Here is a 26,263-nt window from a genome sequence, read left to right on the forward strand (position 1 = left end):
GATCGAGATCAAAAGAGGGGAGAGAGAGATCGGGAGAGATCGGGGAGGGAGGGAGGGAGGGGGAGGAGGAGGATAGAGGGGAGGAGAGAGAGAGAGAGAGGGGGGAGGAGAGAGAGAGAGAGGGGGGAGGAGAGAGAGGGGGGGAGTAGAGAGAGAGAGAGAGAGAGAGAGAGAGAGAGAGAGAGAGAGAGAGAGAGAGAGAGAGAGAGGGGGGGGGAGTAGAGAGAGAGGGGGGGAGTAGAGAGAGAGGGGGGGAGGAGAGAGAGAGAGAGAGAGAGAGAGAGGGGGGGGGGGAGGAGAGAGAGAGAGAGAGAGAGAGAGAGAGGGGGGGGAGGAGAGAGAGAGAGAGAAAGAGAGGGTGGGAGGAGAGAGAGAGAGGGGGGGAGAGAGAGCAAAAGAGGGGAGAGAGAAAGCAAAAGAGGGATGGAGAGAGAGAGAGCAAAAGAGGGGTGGAGAGAGAGAGAGCAAAAGAGGGATGGAGAGAGAGCGCAAAAGAGGGGTGGAGAGAGCACAAAAGAGAGGGGAGAGAGAGAGAGCGCAAAAGAGAGGGGGGAGAGAGAGAGAGAGCGCAAAAGAGAGGGGAGAGAGCAAAAGAGAGGGATGGAGAGAGAAAGAGCAAGAGAGAGGGGGGAGAGAGAGAGAGTGCAAAAGAGAGGGATGGAGAGAGAGAGAGCAAAAGAGAGGGGAGCGCAAAAGAGAGGGGGGAGAGTGAGCGCAAAAGAGAGGGTGAGAGAGAGCGCAAAAGAGAGGGTGAGAGAGCGCAAAAGAGAGGGTGAGAGAGCGCAAAAGAGAGGGTGAGAGCGCAAAAGAGAGGGTGAGAGAGAGCGCAAAAGAGAGGGTGAGAGAGAGCGCAAAAGAGAGGGTGAGAGAGCGCGCAAAAGAGAGCGCAAAAGAGCGTGAGAGAGAGCGCAAAAGAGAGCGCAAAAGAGAGGGTGAGAGAGAGCGCAAAAGAGAGGGTGAGAGAGAGCGCAAAAGAGAGGGTGAGAGAGAGCGCAAAAGAGAGGGTGAGAGAGAGCGCAAAAGAGAGGGTGAGAGAGAGCGCAAAAGAGAGGGTGAGAGAGAGCGCAAAAGAGGGGGGGAGAGAGCGCAAAAGAGAGGGGGAGAGAGAGAGCGCAAAAGAGAGGGGGAGAGAGAGAGCTCAAAAGAGAGGGGGAGGGAGAAAGCTCAAAAGAGAGGGGGAGAGAGAAAGCTCAAAAGAGAGGGGGAGAGAGAGAGCTCAAAAGAGAGGGGGAGAGAGAGAGCTCAAAAGAGAGGGGGAGAGAGAGAGCTCAAAAGAGAGGGGGAGAGAGAGAGCTCAAAAGAGAGGGGGAGAGAGAGAGAGCAAAAGAGAGGGGGAGGAGAGAGCAAAAGAGAGGGGGAGGGAGAGAGCACAAGGGGTGGGACCGCTGTACCCTGCAAAAAAATGGCCCGTGTGAACGGGCTTTAGGACTAGTGTATATATATATATATATATATATATATATATATATATATATATATATATATATATATATATATATATATATATATATATATATATATATATATATATATATATTATATAAAAATACTGAGGAAAAAAATGTCTCACATATTAAAGTGTCAGGCTGTGAATGGGGCAGAGATTCGTAGCTTCACATTGGTCAATGCACTATGGTTACCTGTCTGTTATATAAAGAACTCAGCAGATGTATTGCAGCTCTCTTCTCAGTCATTTAATGGGTTAACTTCATCCATGACATTTTAAGGACAGTACACCTGTATAAATGTCACAAACTGCAGTGTATGGAGCATACAGATGTAAAACACATTCTAATAATTACAGCACCCCGAGGGCTACAGATTACCTGGATTATTGGCTACCCCTTGCCAAAGGCTACTTTTCTAAAAGGAACATTAAAGTACAAATAAAACATTCATGATTCAGACATCAAACGATTGTTGATGCAATCACATGATTTTGAGGCCGGGATCGGATCATGGGGGGCTGCCTACGCTGCTATTCTTGCTTGTCTGATTCTTGCTTGTGTCAAAGTGGGAGGCCGCAGGACGCCATATAAAGGTAGAATGTTCCAAGCCGCCCTTCTGCATTAAAGCCCAGCGCTGTTAGGATGGCATGGAATGTTCCAACGATGTGAAGGGGTTTAAGAAATTAAACAGACATGTTGCTTAAATTGACAGTCTACTCCAGAATTGTTACTGTTTAAAAAGATAGATAATCCCTTTATTAACCATTCCCCAGTTTTTCATAACCAACACAATTATATTAATACACTTTTTACCTCTGTGATTACCCTGTATCTAACCCTCTGCAGATTGCCCCTTATCTCAGTTCTTTTGACAGACTTGCATTTTGCCAATCAGTGCCCCCTCATTTGTAACTCCATGGGCATGGTCACAATGTTATCTGTATGGTACACGTGAAATAACACCCTGCCAAATGCATTGAAATAAGGGGCGGCCTTCAAGGACTTAGAAATTAGCATATGAGCCTATCTAGGCTTAGCTTTCAACAAAGGATATCAAGAGAAGAAAGCAAATGTGATAAAAGTGAATTGGAAGGTTGTTTAAAGTTGCTGCACTATCTGAATCATGAAAGTTTAATTTTGACTAGATTGTCCCTTTAATAAGAAAATAAATTACTAAATAAAAACATTTAGATCTTTTCTTAAATTTTAACTGTATTACCTGTTTCTGAAGAGGTCCTTTAAATCCCAAATTATCTGCCATCCTCAATGCTTGTACTTCCTTTATACCTTCAAAAATGTCTATTTCCTCCTTTTAAAACAGATACCAAGATGATTACAATAATTAATGGCAAGTAAAGTATTTTCATATGAAAAAATAAATAAAAAAATAGCCTAATATCAATTAAAAATGAATACATGGCAGCAAACAGCAGTGTAACAAATCAGTTATAATATGTGCCTATAGGGTTCATTTTAATTATGTACAAAAGCTTTATAGGAGGATCTTTCCCAACAACACGTGAATTCAGTTAAGACAATCTGACAACGGTTCACATTTAATTACTTGACAAATGGTTTTAGCAAACTGAGTTGTTAGTGTTCATGACATATTATGGATGTTATCAATGTGTTTGCAAAGGTGCCTGGTGGTGCTATAAAAAATATGCTTCAGGTTTTGTTAAGTCTTGAAAATGAAGCTATGAATAGAAGATGTATATAGCACATTAACCATAATACTCTGAAAAGCATACATTTATTAATTAGATGGATATTAAAAAAAAGCTCTTTTAAAACTAATGTTATATGTATTGCTAAATGAATGTCAATTATGGCTGCAGGTAGCGTCATTCAGGTCTCTTGCACTTTTACGCAGATATACTTGTCGCCGAATGCAGGCGTCATATTTGGCAATTATTTGCAATTTTTAAATCTAATTAGATTGAAGTAAATTAGCCTAGGGTTTTGCATACTTTTTTCAAAGAAGAGCTAAGGGCGCGAGCAATAAGAGCGCGCGAGAGAGACAAGCGCGAGCGAGAGAGACAAGCGCGAGCGAGAGAGACGAGCGCGAGCGAGAGAGAGACGAGCGCGAGCGAGAGAAGAGCGCGAGCGAGAGAGAGAAGAGCGCGAGAGAGAGAAGAGCGCGAGCGAGAGAAGAGCGCGAGAGAGAGAAGAGCGCGAGAGAGAGAAGAGCGCGAGAGAGAGAAGAGCGCGAGCGAGAGAGAGAAGAGCGCGAGCGAGAGAGAGAAGAGCGCGAGCGAGAGAGAGAAGAGCGCGAGCAAGAGAGAAGAGCGCGAGCAAGAGAGAAGAGCGCGAGCAAGAGAGAAGAGCGCGAGCGAGAGAGAAGAGCGCGCGAGAGAGAGAAGAGCGCGCGAGAGAGAGAAGAGCGCGCGAGAGAGAGCGAGAGAGAGCGAGAGAGAGCGGAGAGAGAGCGAAGCGAGAGGAGAGAGAAGAGAGCGAGAGGAGAGAGAAGAGCGAGAGAGACGAGCGCGCGCGAGAGAGACGAGCGAGAGCCGCGAGAGAGACAAGCGCGAGAGACGAGCGAGAGAGACAAGCGCGAGAGACTAGCGCGAGAGACGAGCGCGAGAGACGAGCGCGAGAGACGAGCGCGAGAGACGAGCGCGAGAGACGAGCGCGAGAGAGACGAGCGCGAGAGAGACGAGCGCGAGAGAGACGAGCGCGAGAGAGACGAGCGCGAGAGAGACGAGCGCGAGAGAGACGAGCGCGAGCGCGAGAGACGAGCGCGAGTGAAGAGCGCGAGCGCGAGCGAAGAGCGCGAGCGAGAAGAGCGCGAGCGAGAGAGAGAAGAGCGCGAGCGAGAGAGAGAAGAGCGCGAGCGAGAGAGAGAAGAGCGCGAGCGAGAGAGAGAAGAGCGCGAGCGAGAGAGAGAAGAGCGCGAGCGAGAGAGAGAAGAGCGCGAGCGAGAGAGAGAAGAGCGCGAGCGAGAGAGAGAAGAGCGCGAGCGAGAGAGAAGAGCGCGAGAGGAGAGAGAAGAGCGCGAGAGGAGAGAGAAGAGCGCGAGAGGAGAGAGAAGAGCGAGAGAGGAGAGAGAAGAGCGAGAGGAGAGAGAAGAGCGAGAGGAGAGAGAAGAGCGAGAGAGGAGAGAGAAGAGCGAGAGAGGAGAGAGAAGAGCGAGAGAGGAGAGAGAAGAGCGAGAGAGGAGAGAGAGAGAGCAGCGAGAGCAAGAGCGAGAGAGAAAAGAAAAGCGAGAGAGCGAGAGAGAGAAGTGAGAGCAAGAGCGAGAGAGAAAAGAAAAGCGAGAGAGCGAGAGAGAGAGAGAAGAGCGAGAGAAGAGCGAGAGAAGAGCGAGAGAGAAGAGCGAGAGAGAAGAGCGAGAGAGGAGAGAGAAGAGCGAGAGAGAAGAGCGAGAGAGGAGAGAGAAGAGCTAGAAAGGAGAGAGAAGAGCTAGAAAGGAGAGAGAAGAGAGAGCAGCAGGAGAGAGCAGCGAAGAGAGAGCAGCGGGAGAGAGCAGCGAAGAGAGAGCAGCGAGAGAGAAAGAGCAGCGAGAGCAAGAGAGCGAGAAGAGCGAGAAAAGCGAGAGTGAGAGAAGAGCAAGAGAAGAGCGAGAGAGAGAGAAGAGCGAGAGAGAGAGAGAGAGAGAGCGAGAGAGAGAGAAGAGCGAGAGAGAGAGAAGAGCGAGAGAGAGAGAAGAGCGAGAGAGAGAGAGAAGAGCGAGAGAGAGAGAGAGAAGAGCGAGAGAGAGAGAGAAGAGCGAGAGAGAGAGAGAGAGGAGCGAGAGAGAGAGAGAGGAGCGAGCGAGAGAGAGAGAGAGAGAGGAGCGAGAGAGAGAGGAGCGAGAGAGAGAGAGAGAGGAGCGAGAGAGAGAGAGAGAGAGGAGCGAGAGAGAGAGAGGAGCGAGAGAGAGAGAGAGAGAGAGAGAGAGAGGAGCGAGAGAGAGAGAGAGAGGAGCGAGAGAGAGAGAGAGAGAGAGAGAGAGAGAGAGAGAGAGAGAGAGGAGCGAGAGAGAGAGAGAGGAGCGAGAGAGAGAGAGAGGAGCGAGAGAGAGAGAGGAGCGAGAGAGAGAGAGGAGCGAGAGAGAGAGAGGAGCGAGAGAGAGAGAGGAGCGAGAGAGAGAGAGGAGCGAGAGAGAGAGAGAGGAGCGAGAGAGAGAAGAGCGAGAGAGAGAGAAGAGCGAGAGAGAGAGAAGAGCGAGAGAGAGAGAGAGAAGAGCGAGAGAGAGAGAGAAGAGCGAGAGAGAGAGAGAAGAGCGAGAGAGAGAGAGAAGAGCGAGAGAGAGAGAGAAGAGTGAGAGAGAGAGGAGCGAGAGAGAGAGAGAGAGGAGCGAGAGAGAGAGAGAGAGGAGCGAGAGAGAGAGAGAGAGGAGCGAGAGAGAGAGAGAGAGGAGCGAGAGAGAGAGAGAGAGGAGCGAGAGAGAGAGGAGCGAGAGAGAGAGGAGCGAGAGAGAGAGGAGCGAGAGAGAGAGGAGCGAGAGAGAGAGAGAGGAGCGAGAGAGAGAGGAGCGAGAGAGAGAGAGGAGCGAGAGAGAGAGAGAGGAGCGAGAGAGAGAGAGAGAGAGAGAGAGGAGCGAGAGAGAGAGAGGAGCGAGAGAGAGAGAGAGAGGAGCGAGAGAGAGAGAGAGAGGAGCGAGAGAGAGAGAGAGAGGAGCGAGAGAGAGAGAGAGAGGAGCGAGAGAGAGAGAGGAGCGAGAGAGAGAAGAGCGAGGGAGAGAGAAGAGCGAGGGAGAGAGAAGAGCGAGAGAGAGAAGAGCGAGAGCATCAAATTAGTCTGCATGACTGTCGTCCCAGAAGGAAGCCTCTTCTAAAGATGATGCACAAGTAAGCCCACAAACAGTTTGCTGAAGACAAGCAGACTAAGGACATGGATTACTGGAACCATGTCCTGTAGTCTGATGAGACCAAGATAAACTTATTTGGTTCAGATGGTGTCAAGCATGTGTGGCGGCAACCAGTGTGTCTTGCCTACAGTCAAGCATGGAGGTGGGCATGATCTGGGCCGACACTGAGGAGCTACAGTTCATTGAGGGAACCATAAATGCCAACATGTACTGTGACATACTGAAGCAGAGCATGATCCCCATCCTTCGGAGACTGGGCCGCAGGGCAGTATTCCCACATGATAAAGACCCCAAACACACCTCCAAGATGAACACTGCCTTGATAAAGAAGTTGAGGGTAAAAGTGATGGACTGGCCAAGCATGTCTCCAGACCTAAACCCTATTGAGCATCCGTGGGGCATCCTCAAATGGAAGGTGGGGGAGCACAAGGTCTCTAACATCCACCAGCTCCGTGATGTTGTCAAGAGTGGAAGAGGACTCCAGTGCAACCTGTGAAGCTCTGGTGAACTCAATGCCCAAGAGGGTTAAGCCACTGCTGGAAAATAATGGTGGCCATACAAAATATTGACACTTTGGGCCCAATTTGGACATTTCCACTTAGGGGTGTACTCACTTTTGTTGCTAACGGTTTAGACATTAATGGCTGTGTGTTGAGTTATTTTGAGGGGACAGTAAATTTACACTGTTATACAGGCTGTACACTCACTACTTTACATTGTAGTAAAGTGTCATTTCTTCAGTGTTGTCTTATGAAAATATTTAATAAAATATTTACAAAAATGTGAGTGGTGTACTCACTTTTGTGAGATACTGTGTGTGTGTGTGTGTGTACGGCACCACTGTTGGAAGACAGATCCTGCATGGTAGGGGGGGGTAGTCCACAGTACTGTAAGTCTATTACAATCCACGGAAACAGTTCCAATGTGCCCCAAATCTTGGCACCACTAAACACACCACAATATATCGACTGTGTATATATATATATATATATATATATATATATATATATATATATATATATATATATATATATATATATATATATATATATATATATATATATATATATACTGTGTGTGTGTGTGTATGTGTGTATGTATATATATATATATATATATATACTGTGTGCGTGTGTATGTGTGTATGTATGTGTGTATGTATATATATATATATATATATATATATATACTGTGTGCGTGTGTATGTGCGTATGTATGTGTGTATGTATATATATATATATATATATATATATATATATATATATATATATATATATATATATCAATAAATGATGGCTTGCACTCGCTGGTCTTTTGCAAAAAATGTGCCTTTAATGTAACGTTTCGGGGATCATATCCCCTTCCTCAGACCACAGTATATACAAAAAAATAAAAGCTGTTTATGTTTAACACAGCACAATGTGACAGACATACACATGTAACAGACATACACATCTATAAGTGTATTGTATGATACATAATATACAAATAAATTAATTAATGACACACTTTATATTTTACATCCTGTTATTGCTGTGTAACCTGCTTACCATCTGGGACCAGTCAGCTGGGCGGCTGAGAAGCTCCAGCCTGTTTGTATTGCACCTGGAGGTGCTTTGTACTAAGTGAGTTTTTTTTCACATTACTTGCCCCTTTGAACCATACTGTGCTGGTCCATGTTGGTTTTGTTTTGTATTCATCTAGGAACACATTGATATCTTTTGCAGGGACTCCACTGCTGATACCTGGTTGTTCCAATACAGTTAGCTGGACAACTGTTAAGTGCAAGCAGGCAGACTGGAACCTATCTGGTGCTATTCGTTTGTGAGTAGCCCTTTATTCTCATACATATCCTGATTGTGTTGATGGTACTAGGCCATTGGGCGCCTCTGTGTTTTTTTTTTCTTTTTAGATCACTTGCATAACCAGGACCTTGACCTTCCTATGACAGAGAGCTGCCCTGACTTCCCTTGGAGCACTTTGTGGACTTTGTTATGAACACTTTTTTTTTTTTTTTATGGTTTTGGTGATTTTTTGTTGATTTTTATATATATTTTTTCCTTTTATTTTTGACATTGTATATTGTATATTTGTGATGAGCGACCCCTATAGGAAATTTGTGTTAGCACTCTTCTTTTTTATTTATTCTTTATAGTAGTGTCTATTACATGCAGTTATATGAAAATGAGTGCATACTGTCCATTTAAAAAGGGACATTATTCTGAACACACTGATTGAACGGTTACAATAAGCGGTTCGCCTCCTTTTTCAGCAGGTTGTCTTGAGCTGGGCAGAACGGATTACTTTAGGATTTAGGATTAAGTCTATAATACATGTAATACATTTTGTTTTATATATATATACAAATCAAAAGCATATTGCACATTTATATCAATATAATAAAATATCAGGCTTAGACTATCTGAAAAAAAGTATAGTTACTGGCCAATTAAGTTACCACAATTGTTTTGTATATTATCTGCCAGTAAATGACACCAGCACACTTTCTACTTTATTTTGATGCTGCCAATTTTTATTTTATTTTTTATTTAAAACTGTGGTAAGAATGGACTAATCTACTAGTGTCATTTTAAACTGGTTCAGTTTCTAATTGTAGCAAATCATCCCAAGTACAAAGTTCCTCCAATTTGAAATAAGTAATTTGCTCCTCTTGTGCGCATTTATATTTTCTGACTCTCTTGTGAATTCAAAAGGGACAGTCTTCTTGATTTTTTTTTTATTGTTTAAAAAAATATAGCGCCATTACTACCCATTCCCTAGCTTTGCATAACCAAAATAGTTATATTAGTATACTTTATAACCTCTAAATCTGCCTGTTTCTAAGCCCCTGTAGGCCACCTCTTATCTCTGTGTTTTATTAGCTTTTTTTACAGCCAGACAGTGCTAGTTCATGTGTGCCATAAAGATAACATTGTGCTCACTCCCATAGAGTTATGCAGGAACCAGCACTAACTTGCTACAATACAAGTTTGTAAAAAGAACTGAGATAAGGAGACAATCTGCAGAGGCTTAGATACAAGGTAATCACAGAGGTAAAAAGTGTATTAATATAACTGAGATAAGGGGGCAGTCTGCAGAGGCCTAGATACAGGGTAATCACAGAGATAAAAAGTATATTAATATAACTGAGATAAGGGGCAGTCTGCAGAGGCCTAGACACAATGTAATCACAGAAGTAAAAAGTATATTAATATAACTGAGATAAGGGGCAGTCTGCAGAGGCTTAGATACAGGGTAATCACAGAGGTAAAAAAGAAAATGTATTTCTTTTTTAAGACACGATGAGTCCACGGATCATCTTAATTACTAATGGAATATTCACCTCCTGGTCAGCAGGAGGCGGCAAAGAGCACCACAGCAGAGCTGTTAAATAGCTTCCCTCCCACTCCAGTCATTCGACCAAAGTTAAGGAAAGAAAGGAAAAACCTAGGTGCAGAGGTGTTTGACGTTTATAAAAAATGAAAAACCTGTCTTACAAGAACAGGGCAGGCCGTGGACTCATCGTGTCAAAAAAGAAATACATTTATCAGGTAAGCATACATTTTCTTTTCTTTGTTAAGACACGATGAGTCCACGGATCATCTTAATTACTAATGGGATCCAATTAGGGTAGCCACCTCGGCCATGTTTTCCTGGACACTTATAGTTACATATGCTGCAGGGTAAGCAGAGGGGAACATGCATTGCACACCTAAACAGCACATGAATAGTGACCCTGGATAGCACTATTCATGTTCCTCCCTGAACACCCTGCAGCATGTGTAACTCATAAGTGTCCAAGAAAACATGGCCGAGGTGGCAACCCTAGATCCAATACCAAAGCCAGAGTACAGAGATGATACGGGAGGGACAAGACAGGGAACCTAAATGGAAGGCACCACTGCTTGAAGAACCTTTCTCCCAAAAGCGGCCTCAGCTGAAGCATAAGTGTCAAATTTATAGAATTTTGAAAAAGTGTGCAGAGAGGACCAAGTTGCAGCTTTGCAAATCTGTTCCTCTGAAGCTTTATTCTTGAATGCCCATGAGGAAGCAACAGCCATTGTGGAATGAGCCGTAATTCTCTCAGGAGGCTGCTGTCCAGCAGTCTCATAAGCAAAATGTATGATACTCTTCAGTCAAAGGGAAAGAGAAGTCGCTATAGCTATCTGTCCCTTACGTTTACCTGAAAAAATGACAAACAAAGAAGACGACTGACGAAAATCTTTAGTCGCCTGCAAGTAAAACTTTAGAGCACGGACCACATCCAAATTGTGTAGAAGACGCTCCTTCTTAGAAGAAGGATTGGGACACAAAGAAGGAACAACAATCTCCTGATTAATGTTCCTGTCAGAAACAACTTTAGGAAGAAATCCTAACTTAGTACGCAAAACTACCTTGTCTGAATGGAAAATAAGGTAAGGAGACTCGTACTGTAACGGCGAGAGCTCCAATACTCTACGAGCAGAGGAAATAGCAACAAGAAATAAAACCTTCCAAGATAACTTTATATCTAAGGAATGCATAGGCTCAAATGGAACCCCTTGAAGAACTCTGAGAACAAGATTAAGACTCCATGGAGGAGTAACTGTTTTAAACACAGGCCTGATCCTAACTAAGGCCTGACAAAAGGATTGAACATCTGGAGCATCCGCCAGACACTTGTGTAACAAAATAGATAAGGCCAAGATCTGACCCTTTAGGGAACTCGACGATAAACCTTTCTCCAAACCTTCTTGGAGAAAAGACAAAATTCTAGGAATCCTAACTTTACTCCATGGAAAACCCTTGGATTCACACCAATAGAGATATTTACCCCAAATCTTATGGTAAATCCTTCTATTAACAGGTTTACGTGCCTGAATCATGGTCTCTATGACCGAATCAGAAAACCCCCGCTTGGATAAAATTAGGCGTTCAATCTCCAAGCAGCCAGCTTCAGAGAAACTAGATTTGGGTGAAGGAAGGGTCCCTGCATTAGAAGGTCCTTCCTCAACGGAAGTCTCCAGGGTGGCAGAGATGCCATCTCCACCAGATCTGCATACCAAATCCTGCGCGGCCAGGTCGGCGCTATGAGGATCACCGACACTCTCTCCTCTTTGATTCGGGCAATAACCCGAGGAAGAAGAGCATTCAGAGGAAATAGGTATGCTAGACTGAAAGTCCAAGGAACTGCCAGAGCATCTATCAGCTCTGCCTGGGATTCCCTGGACCTCAACCCGTATTTCGGAAGCTTGGCATTCTGTCAGGATGCCATGAGATCCAATTCCGGCTGACCCCACCTGAGAATCAGATCGGAAAACACTTCCGGGTGGAGTTCCCACTCCCCCGAATGAAAGGTCTGCCTGCTCAGGAAATCTGCCTCCCAGTTGTCCACCCCTGGGATGTGGATCGCTGAAAGGTAACAAGAGTGAGCTTCCGCCCACTGCATTATTTTGGTGACTTCTATCATCGCTAAGGAACTCCTCATTCCTCCCTGATTGATGTAAGCCACTGAAATTATATTGTACCAACTGGAACCTGATAAACCCGTGTGAGGCTAACTGGGGCAAGGCCAGAAGGGCATTGAAGATTGCCTAGAATATTTCTAGAATATTTATGGGAAGAACAGACTCTGAGTCCAAACTCCCTGAGCCTTGAGAGAGCCCCAGACAGCTCCCAACATCAGAAGACTGGCGTCTGATGTCACAACCACCCAGGATGGTCTGCGAAAGCTGATCCAGAGACAACCACCATTGAAGAGAGCTTCTTGTCTCCTGCTCCAGAATTATTTGAGGAGACAAAATCGCATAATCTCCGTTCCATTGCCTGAACATGTTAAACTGCAGGGGTCTGAGATGGAACCGAGCAAACGGGATAATGTCCATTGCTGCCACTATCAGCCCGATTAACTCCATGCACTGAGCCACTGACGGCCGAGGAGTGGACTGAAGGACTAGACAAGTATTGATAATCTTTAATTTCCTGACTTCTTTAAAAAAAAATATTCATAGACAATAAATCTATTATGGTTGCCAAGAAGGTGATTCTTGTATTTGAAACTAGAGAACTCTTTTTCACATTTACCTTCCACCCGTGAGACCTCAGGAAAGATAACACTATGTCGGTGTGAGACCTTGATTGATGAAAAGATGGTGCCTGGACTAAAATGTCGTCCAGATAAGGTGCCACTCCAATGCCCCTTGACCGAAGTACTGCCAGCAGAGACCCCAGAACATTGGTGAAAATTCTGGGAGCAGTGGCCAGGCCGAAAGGAAGCGCCACAAACTGAAAGTATTTGTCCTGGAAGGCAAACCTTAGAAACTTGTGATGCTCCCTGTGAATAGGAACATGAAGGTACGCATCCTTTAAATCCACTTTTGTCATAAACTGACCCTCCTGGATTAAAGGAAGAATGGAACGAATAGTTTCCATCTTGAATGACGGAACTCTGTTAAATCTGAATAGACTTTTGAGGTCTAGAATCTGTATGAAGGTTCCTTCCTTTTTGTGAACCACAAACAGATTGGAATAGAACCCCTGACCCTGTTCCAGAACTGGAACGGGAACAATTACACCCAGGGCGGAGAGGTATTTTACACAATGTAAGAACGCCTCTCTTTTCGTCTGGTCTACAGATAATCTTGAAAGAAGAAACCTGACTCTGGGAGGAAATCTTTTGAACTCTAATTTCTATCCCGGAGACACTATTTCTATTGCCCAGGGATCCTGAACCCAAGCCGGAATGAAGAAGGAAAGTCTGCCCCTACCAGATCCGGCACGGATCGGGGGCATGCCTTTCATGCTGTCTTGGATTCACTAGCAGGCTTCTTGGATTGTTTCCCCTTATTCCAAGACTGATTGGGTCTCCATGTAGGCTTAGATTGTTCCTGCTTAGAGGATGAAGAGAAAGAATTTCCCTTGAAATTCCGAAAGGAACGAAAATTACTCTGTCGCCCTTTTTGTTTGTTTCTCTTATCCTGAGGTAGATGACCCTTACCTCCCGTGATATCAGAGATAATTTCCGTGAGGCCAGGTCCAAATAAAGACTTCCCCATGTAAGGAATAGCTAGAAGCTTAGACTTAGATGATACATCAGCAGACCAAGGCTTCAACCATAAAGCTCTGCATGCCAGAATAGAAAACCCCGAAATTTTAGCTCCCAATTTAATAATTTGAAAGGAAGTGTCCGTAATAAAAGCATTAGCCAGCTTCAAAGCTTTTATCCTATCTCGGATCTCTTCCAAAGAAGTCTCAGTTCTGAAAGATTCAGATAGGGCATCAAACAAATAAGCCGCCACAATTTTTTGTCCATAGGATCTTTGAAAGCACAACTATCCTCTATGGGAATAGTAGTTCTCTTGGCTAAGGTGGAAATTGCCCCTTCTATCTTAGGAACTGTTTGCCAAGCCTCATTAAATAAGTCAGCTATGGGAAAAACATAATTTATGTAAGAACTTACCTGATAAATTCATTTCTTTCATATTAGCAAGAGTCCATGAGCTAGTGACGTATGGGATATACATTCCTACCAGGAGGGGCAAAGTTTCCCAAACCTTAAAATGCCTATAAATACACCCCTCACCACACCCACAAATCAGTTTAACGAATAGCCAAGAAGTGGGGTGATAAGACAAAAGTGCGAAAGCATAAAAAATAAGGAATTGGAATAATTGTGCTTTATACAAAAAAATCATAACCACCACAAAAAAGGGTGGGCCTCATGGACTCTTGCTAATATGAAAGAAATGAATTTATCAGGTAAGTTCTTACATAAATTATGTTTTCTTTCATGTAATTAGCAAGAGTCCATGAGCTAGTGACGTATGGGATAAGATGTGGATCTTTCCACGCAAGAGTCACTAGAGAGGGAGGGATAAAATAAAGACACCCAATTCCTGCTGAAAATAATCCACACTCAAAATAAAGTTTAATGAAAACATAAGCAGAAGATTCAAACTGAAACCACTGCCTGAAGTACTTTTCTACCAAAAACTGCTTCAGAAGAAGAAAACACATCAAAAATGGTAGAATTTAGTAAAAGTATGCAAAGAGGACCAAGTTGCTGCTTTGCAAATCTGATCAACCGAAGCTTCATTCCTAAACGCCCAGGAAGTAGAAACTGACCTAGTAGAATGAGCTGTAATCCTTCGAGGCGGAGTTTTACCCGACTCGACATAGGCATGATGAAATAAAGATTTCAACCAAGATGCCAAAGAAATGGCAGAAGCTTTCTGGCCTTTTCTAGAACCGGAAAAGATGACAAATAAATAGACTAGAAGTCTTTCGGAAAGACTTAGTAGTTTCAACATAATAATACAAAGCTCTAACAGCATCCAAAGAATGCAATGATTTCTCCTTAGAATTCATGGGATTAGGACATAATGAAGGAACCACAATTTCTCTACTAATGTTGTTAGAATTCACAACCTTAGGTAAAAAATTCAAAAGAAGTTTGCAGCACCGCCTTATCCTGATCAAAAAATCAGAAAAGGAGACTCACAAGAAAGAGCAGATAATTCAGAGACACTTCTGGCAGAAGAGATGGCCAAAAGAAACAAAACTTTCCAAGAAAGTAATTTAATGACCAAAGAATACATGGGTTCAAAAGGAGGAGCTTGAAGAGCCCCCAGAACCAAATTCAAACTCCAAGGAGGAGAAATTGACTGAATGACAGGTTTTATACGAACCAAAGCTTGTACAAAACAATGAATATCAGGAAGATTAGCAATCTTTCTGTGAAAAAGAACAGAAAGAGCAGAGATTTGTCCATTCAAGGAACTTGCGGACAAACCTTTATCTAAACCATCCTGAAGAAACTGTAAAATTCTCGTTATTCAAAAAGAATGCCAAGAAAAATGATGAGAAAGACACTAAGAAATATAAGTCTTCCAGACTCTATAATACATCTCTCTAGATACAGATTTACGAGCCTGTCACATAGCATCAATCACAGAGTCAGAGAAACCTCTTTGACCAAGAATCAAGCGTTCAAACTCCATACCTTAAAATTTAAGGATTTGAGATCCTGATGGAAGAAAGGACTTTGCGACAGAAAGTCTGGTCTTAGCGGAAGAGTCCACGGATGGCAAGAGGCCATCCGGACAAGATCCGCATACCAAAACCTGTGAGGCCATGCTGGAGCTACCAGCAGGACAAACGAGCATTCCTTTAGAATCTTGGAGAATACTCTTGGAAGAAGAACTAGAGGCGGAAAGATAAAGGCAGGATGATACTTCCAAGGAAGTGATAATGCATCCACTGCATTCGCCCGAGGATCCCTGGATCTGGACAGATACCAGGGAAGTTTCTTGTTTAGATGAGAAGCCATCAGATCTATTTCTGGGCGTTCCCACATTTGAACAATCTGAAGAAATACCTCTGGGTGAAGAGACCATTCGCCCGGATGCAACGTTTGGCGACTGAGATAATCCGCTTCCCAATTGTCTATACCTGGGATATGAACCGCAGAGATTAGACAGGAGCTGGATTCCGCCCAAACCAAAATTCAAGATACTTCTTTCATAGCCAGAGGACTGTGAGTCCCTCCTTGATGATTGATGTATGCCACAGTTGTGACATTGTCTATCTGAAAACAAATGAACAACTCTCTCTTCAGAAGAGGCCAAGACTGAAGAGCTCTGAAAATTGCACGGAGTTCCAAAATATTGATCGGTAAACTCACCTCCTGAGATTCCCAAACCCCTTGTGCCGTCAGAGACCCCCACACAGCTCCTCAACCTGTAAGACTTGCATCTGAAGAACAAAGAAGCCCCCTGAACTAAACGATGGTGATCTGTCCACCACGTCAGAGAGTGTCGTATAATCGGTTTAAAGATATTAATTGAGATATCTTTGTGTAATCCCTGCACCATTGGTTCAGCATACAGAGCTGAAGAGGTCGCATGTGAAAACGAGCCAAGGAGATTGCATCTGATGCGGCAGTCCTAAGACCTAAAATTTCCATGCATAAGGCTACCAAAGGGAATGATTGTGACTGAAGGTTTTGACAAGCTGATATCAATGTTAAACTTCTCTTGTCTGACAAGGACAGAGTCATAAACACTGAATCTATCTGGAAACCTAAAAAGGTTACCCTTGTCTGAGGAATCAATGAACTTTTTGGTAAATTGATCCTCCAACCATGATCTTGAAGAAACAACACAAGTCGATTCGTATGAGATTCTGCGAAAATGTGAAGACTGAGCAAGTACCAAGATATCGTCCAAATAAGGAAATACCAAAACCCTGTTCTCTGATTACAGACAGAAGGGCACCGAGAACCTTTGAAAAAATTCTTGGAGCTGATGCTAGGCCAAACGGTAGAGCCACAAAACTGGTAATGCTTGTCTAAAAAGAGAATCTCAGAAACTAAAAGTGATCTGGATGAATCGGAATATGCAGATATGCATCCTGTAAATCTATTGTAGACATATAATGCCCTTGCTAAACAAAAGGCAGGATAGTCCTACAGTTACCATCTTGAATGTTGGTATCCTTACATAACGATTCAATATTGATAGATCCGGAACTGGTCTGAAGGAATTGACCTTCTTTGGTACAATGAAGAGATAGAATAAAACCCCAGCCCCTGTTCCAGAACTGGAACTGGCATAATTACTCCAGCCAACTCTAGATCTGAAACACATTTCAGAAATGCTGAGCCTTTGCTGTGTTTACTGGGACACGGGAAAGAAAAAAATCTCTTTGCAGGAGACCTTAACTTGAAGCCAATTCTGTACCTTTCTGAAACAATGTTCTGAAACCAGAGATTGTGAACGGAATTGATCCAAATTTCTTTGAAGAAAACTTAATCTGCCCCATACCAGCTGAGCTAGAATGAGGGCCGCACCTTCATGGGTACTTAGGAGCTGGCTTTAGGTTTCTATAAGGCTTGGATATATTCCAAACTGGAAATGGTTTTCAAACTGATACCGCTCCTGAGGATGAAGGATCAGGCTTTTGTTCCTTGTTGTGAGGAAAGGAACGAAAACGATTATTAGACCTAAATTTACCTTAGATTTTTTATCCTTTGGTAAAAAAGTTCCCTTCCCTCCAGTAACAGTTGAGATAATAGAATCCAACTGAGAACCGAATAATTTATTACCCTGGAAAGAAAGGGAAAGCAAAGTTGACTTAGAAGACATATCAGCATTCCAAGTTTTAAGCCATAAAGCTTTTCTAGCTAAAATAGCTAGAGACATATACCTGACATCAACTCTAATGATATCAAAAGATGGTATCACAAATAAAATTATTAGCATGTTATAGAATAATAATAATGCTATAAAATTATGATCTGTTACTTGTTGCGCTAAAGCTTCTAACCAAAAAGTTGAAGCTGCAGCAACATCCGCTAAAAATATAGCAGGTCTAAGAAGATTACCTGAACATAAGTAAGCTTTTCTTAGAAAGGATTCAATTTTCCTATCTAAAGGATCCTTAAATGAAGTACTATCTGCCGTAGGAATAGTAGTACGTTTAGCAGGAGTAGAGACAGCCCCATTAACCTTAGGGATTTTGTCCCAAAAAACTCTAATCTGTCAGATGGCACAGGATATAATTGCTTAAACATTTTAGAAGGAGTAAATGAATTACCCAAATTATTCCATTCCCTGGAAATTACTTCAGAAATAGCATCAGGGAGAGAAAACACTTCTGGAATAACTACAGGAGATTTAAAAACCTTATTTAAACGTTTAGATTTAGTATCAAGAGGACCAGAATCCTCTATTTCTAATGCAATTAATACTTTTTTAAGTAAAGAACGAATAAATTCTATCTTGAACAAATACAAAGATTTATCAGCATCAACCTCTGAGACAGAAACCTCTGAACCAGAAGAACCATTATCAGTATCAGAATGATGATGTTCATTTAAAAATTCATCTGAAAAAAGAGAAGTTTTAAAAGACTTTTATGTATACTAGAAGGAGAAATAACAGACATAGCCTTCTTAATGGATTTAAAAATAAAATCTCTTATGTTATCAGGAACACTCTGAAAATTAGATGTTGACGGAACAGCAACAGGGAATGTAACAGTACTAAAGGAAATTTTATCTGCATTAATAAGTTTGTCATGACATGCAATACAAACAACAGCTGGAGAAACAGATACTAAAAGTTTATAGCAGATACACTTAGCTTGGTAGCTCCAGCACCGGGCAGCGATTTTCCTTAAGTATCTTCTGACTCAGTTGCAACGTGGAACATCTTGCAATATGTAATAGAAAAAACAACATATAAAGCAAAATTGATCAAATTCCTTAAATGACAGTTTCAGGAATGGGAAAAAAATGCCAGTGAACAAGCTTCTAGCAACCAGAAGCAATAAATAATGAGACTTAAATAATGTGGAGACAAAAATGACGCCCATATTTTTTAGCGCCAAATAAGACGCCCACATTATTTGGCGCCTAAATGCTTTTGGCACCAAAAATGACGCCACATCCGGAACGCCGACACTTTTGACGCAAAAAAACGTCAAAAAATGACGCAACTTCCGGCGACACGTATGACGCCAGAAACAGAAAAAAAAATTTGCGCCAAAAAAGTCCGCGCCAAGAATGACGCAATAAAAACAGAATTTATGTTTACCTGATAAATTACTTTCTCCAACGGTGTGTCCGGTCCACGGCGTCATCCTTACTTGTGGGATATTCTCTTCCCCAACAGGAAATGGCAAAGAGCCCAGCAAAGCTGGTCACATGATCCCTCCTAGGCTCCGCCTACCCCAGTCATTCGACCGACGTTAAGGAGGAATATTTACATAGGAGAAACCATATGATACCGTGGTGACTGTAGTTAAAGAAAATAAATTATCAGACCTGATTAAAAAACCAGGGCGGGCCGTGGACCGGACACACCGTTGGAGAAAGTAATTTATCAGGTAAACATAAATTCTGTTTTCTCCAACATAGGTGTGTCCGGTCCACGGCGTCATCCTTACTTGTGGGAACCAATACCAAAGCTTTAGGACACGGATGAAGGGAGGGAGCAAATCAGGTCACCTAAATGGAAGGCACCACGGCTTGCAAAACCTTTCTCCCAAAAATAGCCTCAGAAGAAGCAAAAGTATCAAACTTGTAAAATTTGGTAAAAGTGTGCAGTGAAGACCAAGTCGCTGCCCTACATATCTGATCAACAGAAGCCTCGTTCTTGAAGGCCCATGTGGAAGCCACAGCCCTAGTGGAATGAGCTGTGATTCTTTCAGGAGGCTGCCGTCCGGCAGTCTCGTAAGCGAATCTGATGATGCTTTTAATCCAAAAAGAGAGAGAGGTAGAAGTTGCTTTTTGACCTCTCCTTTTACCAGAATAAACAACAAACAAGGAAGATGTTTGTCTAAAATCCCTTGTAGCATCTAAATAGAATTTTAGAGCGCGAACAACATCCAAATTGTGCAACAAACGTTCCTTCTTCGAAACTGGTTTCGGACACAAAGAAGGCACGACTATCTCCTGGTTAATGTTTTTGTTAGAAACAACTTTTGGAAGAAAACCAGGTTTAGTACGTAAAACCACCTTATCTGCATGGAACACCAGATAAGGAGGAGAACACTGCAGAGCAGATAATTCTGAAACTCTTCTAGCAGAAGAAATTGCAACTAAAAAACAAAACTTTCCAAGATAATAACTTAATATCAACGGAATGTAAGGGTTCAAACGGAACCCCCTGAAGAACTGAAAGAACTAAGTTGAGACTCCAAGGAGGAGTCAAAGGTTTGTAAACAGGCTTGATTCTAACCAGAGCCTGAACAAAGGCTTGAACATCTGGCACAGCTGCCAGCTTTTTGTGAAGTAACACAGACAAGGCAGAAATCTGTCCCTTCAAGGAACTTGCAGATAATCCTTTCTCCAATCCTTCTTGAAGAAAAGATAGAATCCTAGGAATCTTTACCTTGTCCCAAGGGAATCCTTTAGATTCACACCAACAGATATATTTTTTCCATATTTTGTGGTAAATTTTTCTAGTTACAGGCTTTCTGGCCTGAACAAGAGTATCAATAACAGAATCTGAGAACCCTCGTTTTGATAAGATCAAGCGTTCAATCTCCAAGCAGTCAGCTGGAGTGAGACCAGATTCGGATGTTCGAACGGACCTTGAACAAGAAGGTCTCGTCTCAAAGGTAGCTTCCATGGTGGAGCCGATGACATATTCACCAGATCTGCATACCAAGTCCTGCGTGGCCACGCAGGAGCTATCAAGATCACCGACGCCCTCTCCTGATTGATCCTGGCTACCAGCCTGGGGATGAGAGGAAACGGCGGGAATACATAAGCTAGTTTGAAGGTCCAAGGTGCTACTAGTGCATCTACTAGAGTAGCCTTGGGATCCCTGGATCTGGACCCGTAGCAAGGAACCTTGAAGTTCTGACGAGAGGCCATCAGATCCATGTCTGGAATGCCCCACAGATGAGTAATTTGGGCAAAGATTTCCGGATGGAGTTCCCACTCCCCCGGATGTAATGTCTGACGACTCAGAAAATCCGCTTCCCAATTTTCCACTCCTGGGATGTGGATTGCAGACAGGTGGCAGGAGTGAGTCTCCGCCCATTGAATGATTTTGGTCACTTCTTCCATCGCCAGGGAACTCCTTGTTCCCCCCTGATGGTTGATGTACGCAACAGTCGTCATGTTGTCTGATTGAAACCGTATGAACTTGGCCCTCGCTAGCTGAGGCCAAGCCTTGAGAGCATTGAATATCGCTCTCAGTTCCAGAATATTTATCGGTAGAAGAGATTCTTCCCGAGACCAAAGACCCTGAGCTTTCAGGGATCCCCAGACCGCGCCCCAGCCCATCAGACTGGCGTCGGTCGTGACAATGACCCACTCTGGTCTGCGGAAGGTCATCCCTTGTGACAGGTTGTCCAGGGACAGCCACCAACGGAGTGAGTCTCTGGTCCTCTGATTTACTTGTATCTTCGGAGACAAGTCTGTATAGTCCCCATTCCACTGACTGAGCATGCACAGTTGTAATGGTCTTAGATGAATGCGCGCAAAAGGAACTATGTCCATTGCCGCTACCATCAAACCTATTACTTCCATGCACTGCGCTATGGAAGGAAGAGGAACGGAATGAAGTGTTTGACAAGAGTTTAGAAGTTTTGTTTTTCTGGCCTCTGTCAGAAAAATCCTCATTTCTAAGGAGTCTATTATTGTTCCCAAGAAGGGAACCCTTGTCGACGGAGATAGAGAACTCTTTTCCACGTTCACTTTCCATCCGTGAGATCTGAGAAAGGCCAGGACTATGTCCGTGTGAGCCTTTGCTTGAGGAAGGGACGACGCTTGAATCAGAATGTCGTCCAAGTAAGGTACTACTGCAATGCCCCTTGGTCTTAGCACCGCTAGAAGGGACCCTAGTACCTTTGTGAAAATCCTTGGAGCAGTGGCTAATCCGAAAGGAAGCGCCACGAACTGGTAATGCTCGTCCAGGAATGCGAACCTTAGGAACCGATGATGTTCCTTGTGGATAGGAATATGTAGATACGCATCCTTTAAATCCACCGTGGTCATGAATTGACCTTCCTGGATGGAAGGAAGAATTGTTCGAATGGTTTCCATTTTGAACGATGGAACCTTGAGAAACGTGTTTAAGCTCTTGAGATCTAAGATTGGTCTGAACGTTCCCTCTTTTTTGGGAACTATGAACAGATTGGAGTAGAACCCCATCCCTTGTTCTCCTAATGGAACAGGATGAATCACTCCCATTTTTAACAGGTCTTCTACACAATGTAAGAATGCCTGTCTCTTTATGTGGTCTGAAGACAATTGAGACCTGTGGAACCTCCCCCTTGGGGGAAGCCCCTTGAATTCCAGAAGATAACCTTGGGAGACTATTTCTAGTGCCCAAGGATCCAGAACATCTCTTGCCCAAGCCTGAGCGAAGAGAGAGAGTCTGCCCCCCACCAGATCCGGTCTCGGATCGGGGGCCAACATTTCATGCTGTCTTGGTAGCAGTGGCAGGTTTCTTGGCCTGCTTTCCCTTGTTCCAGCCTTGCATTGGTCTCCAGGCTGGCTTGGCTTGAGAAGTATTACCCTCTTGCTTAGAGGACGTAGCACTTGGGGCTGGTCCGTTTCTACGAAAGGGACGAAAATTAGGTTTATTTTTGGTCTTGAAAGACCTATCCTGAGGAAGGGTGTGGCCCTTACCCCCAGTGATATCAGAGATAATCTCTTTCAAGTCAGGGCCAAACAGCGTTTTCCCCTTGAAAGGAATGTTAAGGAGTTTGTTCTTGGAAGACGCATCCGCTGACCAAGATTTCAACCAAAGCGCTCTACGCGCCACAATAGCAAACCCAGAATTCTTCGCCGCTAACCTAGCCAATTGCAAAGTGGCGTCTAGGGTGAAAGAATTAGCCAATTTGAGAGCACGGATTCTGTCCATAATCTCCTCATAAGGAGGAGAATCACTATCGATCGCCTTTACTAGCTCATCGAACCAGAAACACGCGGCTGTAGTGACAGGGACAATGCATGAAATTGGTTGTAGAAGGTAACCTTGCTGAACAAACATCTTTTTAAGCAAACCTTCTAATTTTTTATCCATAGGATCTTTGAAAGCACAACTATCTTCTATGGGTATAGTGGTGCGTTTGTTTAAAGTAGAAACCGCTCCCTCGACCTTGGGGACAGTCTGCCATAAGTCCTTTCTAGGGTCGACCATAGGAAACAATTTTTTAAATATGGGGGGAGGGACGAAAGGTATACCGGGCCTTTCCCATTCTTTATTTACAATGTCCGCCACCCGCTTGGGTATAGGAAAAGCTTCTGGGAGCCCCGGGACCTCTAGGAACTTGTCCATTTTACATAGTTTCTCTGGGATGATCAAATTCTCACAATCATCCAGAGTGGATAATACCTCCTTAAGCAGAGCGCGGAGATGTTCCAACTTAAATTTAAATGTAATCACATCTGGTTCAGCTTGTTGAGAAATTTTCCCTGAATCTGAAATTTCTCCCTCAGACAAAACCTCCCTGGCCCCCTCAGACTGGTGTAGGGGCATTTCAGAACCATTATCATCAGCGTCCTCATGCTCTTCAGTATCTAAAACAGAGCAGTCGCGCTTACGCTGATAAGTGGGCATTTTGGCTAAAATGTTTTTGATAGAATTATCCATTACAGCCGTTAATTGTTGCATAGTAAGGAGTATTGGCGCGCTAGATGTACTAGGGGCCTCCTGAGTGGGCAAGACTCGTGTAGACGAAGGAGGGAATGATGCAGTACCATGCTTACTCCCCTCACTTGAGGAATCATCTTGGGCATCATTTTCAGTGTCACATAAATCACATTTATTTAAATGAAAAGGAACCTTGGCTTCTGGTAGTTCAGACATGTTAAACAGGCATAAACTTGATAACAAAGTACAAAAAACGTTTTAAAATAAAACCGTTACTGTCACTTTAAATTTTAAACTGAACACACTTTATTACTGCAATTGCGAAAAAGTATGAAGGAATTGTTCAAAATTCACCAAAATTTCACCACAGTGTCTTAAAGCCTTAAAAGTATTGCACACCAAATTTGGAAGCTTTAACCCTTAAAATAACGGAACCGGAGCCGTTTTTAACTTTAACCCCTTTACAGTCCCTGGTATCTGCTTTGCTGAGACCCAACCAAGCCCAAAGGGGAATACGATACCAAATGAAGCCTTCAGAAAGTCTTTTCTATGTATCAGAGCTCCTCACACATGCGACTGCATGTCATGCTTCTCAAAAACAAGTGCGCAATACCGGCGCGAAAATGAGGCTCTGCCTATGATTAGGGAAAGCCCCTAGAGAATAAGGTGTCTAAAACAGTGCCTGCCGATATTATTTAACAAAAATACCCAGATTAAATGATTCCTCAAGGCTAAATATGTGTAATATATGAATCGATTTAGCCCAGAAAATGTCTACAGTCTTAATAAGCCCTTGTGAAGCCCTTATTTACTGTCTGAATAAAAATGGCTTACCGGATCCCATAGGGAAAATGACAGCTTCCAGCATTACATCGTCTTGTTAGAATGTGTCATACCTCAAGCAGCAAAAGACTGCTCACTGTTCCCCCAACTGAAGTTAATTCCTCTCAACAGTCCTGTGTGGAACAGCCATGGATTTTAGTAACGGTTGCTAAAATCATTTTCCTCATACAAACAGAAATCTTCATCTCTTTTCTGTTTCAGAGTAAATAGTACATACCAGCACTATTTTAAAATAAACTCTTGATTGAATAATAAAAACTACAGTTAAACACTAAAAAACTCTAAGCCATCTCCTTGGAGATGTTGCCTGTACAACGGCAAAGAGAATGACTGGGGTAGGCGGAGCCTAGGAGGGATCATGTGACCAGCTTTGCTGGGCTCTTTGCCATTTCCTGTTGGGGAAGAGAATATCCCACAAGTAAGGATGACGCCGTGGACCGGACACACCTATGTTGGAGAAATGAAGCATTTTCAGCCCCCGCGAGCCTAACAGCCCACAGGGAAAAAGTCAAATTTTTTAAGGTAAGAAAAAATGATTGATTCAAATGCATTATCCCAAGTATGAAACTGACTGTCTGAAAATAAGGAATGTTGAACATCCTGAGTCAAGGCAAATAAATGTTTGAATACATATATTTAGAACTTTATAAAAAAGTGCCTAACCATAGCTTAGAGTGTCACAGAAAATAAGCTTACTTACTTACCCCAGGACACTCATCTACATGTTGTAGAAAGCCAAACCAGTACTGAAACGAAAATCAGCAGAGGTAATGGTATATATATATATAAGAGTATATCGTCGATCTGAAAAGGGAGGTAAGAGATGAATCTCTACGACCGATAACAGAGAACCTATGAAATAGACCCCGTAGAAGGAGAACATTGCATTCAAATAGGCAATACTCTTCTCACATCCCTCTGACATTCACTGCACGCTGAGAGGAAAACCGGGCTCCAACCTGCTGCAGAGCGCATATCAACGTAGAATCTAGCACAAACTTACTTCACCACCTCCATAGGAGGCAAAGTTTGTAAAACTGATTTGTGGGTGTGGTGAGGGGTGTATTTATAAGCATTTTAAGGTTTGGGAAACTTTGCCCCTCCTGGTAGGAATGTATATCCCATACGTCACTAGCTCATGGACTCTTGCTAATTACATGAAAGAAACATCTTCTTAAAAATAGGAGAGGGGGAGAAAGGAATGCCAGGTCTCTCCCATTCCTTAGTAATGATTTCTGAAGCTCGCTTTAGTACAGGAAATATGTCTGAGTAAGAAGGAACTCCAAAATAACTGTCCAACTTACTAGACTTCATAGGGGCAACCACAATCGTGGAGTCACAGTCATCCAAAGTAATCAAAACCTCCCAGAGTAACAGGCGGAGGTGTTCAAGTTTAAACGTAAGATACCACCTATGAATCCATCAGAGGCAATGAACTTTCAGAATCTAAAAATTTCACCTTCAGATAAAACCACATTACCCTCCTCTTCAGTCCCTTGGGAGGGTAACTCCGATAATGCCACAACTGCATCAGAAACTTCACTTACTGAATGTCTGCTTTTCCTCTTACGTTTGCCCTGCAATAATGGAAAAGCAGACAATGCATCAGAAATAGAGGAAGACATGAGAGCAACTATGTCTTTTACAGTAACTCCAGCGGGCGCCAGAGCAGAAGTACAGGGCACTGCATGAGCAGGCACTAATATTTGGGACGTATGGGGAGAAAGCTGCGGCGTACCCTGAATCCCATCAGATTCTTGAACAGCATCCGCTTGAAAAAGAATTTGCTCAGAAAAAAAATCTTTTCCCTATAACTTAAAGGGACAGTAAACCTAAAATATGTTATATAATTCTGCACAGAATTATATAACATTATATTAGTGCTATCGTTCTAAAACGTAATATTCCCTTTTAATTTTTTATAAATATGACAGTTTCTCAGACCCGCTCTCTGTACTCTGCTGAGCGGGTCTGTTTTTATTCCACAGCACATCGGGCCAGCTGTATAGTCACAGCCAGGCCCGACCGCGCCATAACACTAAGTGCAGCTCGCTCCTGCTCTGTCTGACAGCAGGAGCGAGCTGGAC

The 26,263-nt window shown here is 43.3% G+C and overlaps 1 protein-coding gene across 1 annotated transcript in view; it reads right to left on the reverse strand.

The window, feature by feature from the left end:
* Positions 1-26,263, reverse strand: part of SUCLG2 (succinate-CoA ligase GDP-forming subunit beta) — a 641,499-nt gene that overhangs the window by 341,620 nt on the left and 273,616 nt on the right. Inside the window, exon 6 of the mRNA XM_053720692.1 lies at positions 2,668-2,757. Coding sequence (XP_053576667.1) covers positions 2,668-2,757 — 90 coding nt within the window. The remainder of the gene's footprint in view (positions 1-2,667; positions 2,758-26,263) is intronic.

This window comes from Bombina bombina, chromosome 7 (genome assembly GCF_027579735.1).
Source record: "Bombina bombina isolate aBomBom1 chromosome 7, aBomBom1.pri, whole genome shotgun sequence".
NCBI lineage: Eukaryota > Metazoa > Chordata > Amphibia > Anura > Bombinatoridae > Bombina > Bombina bombina.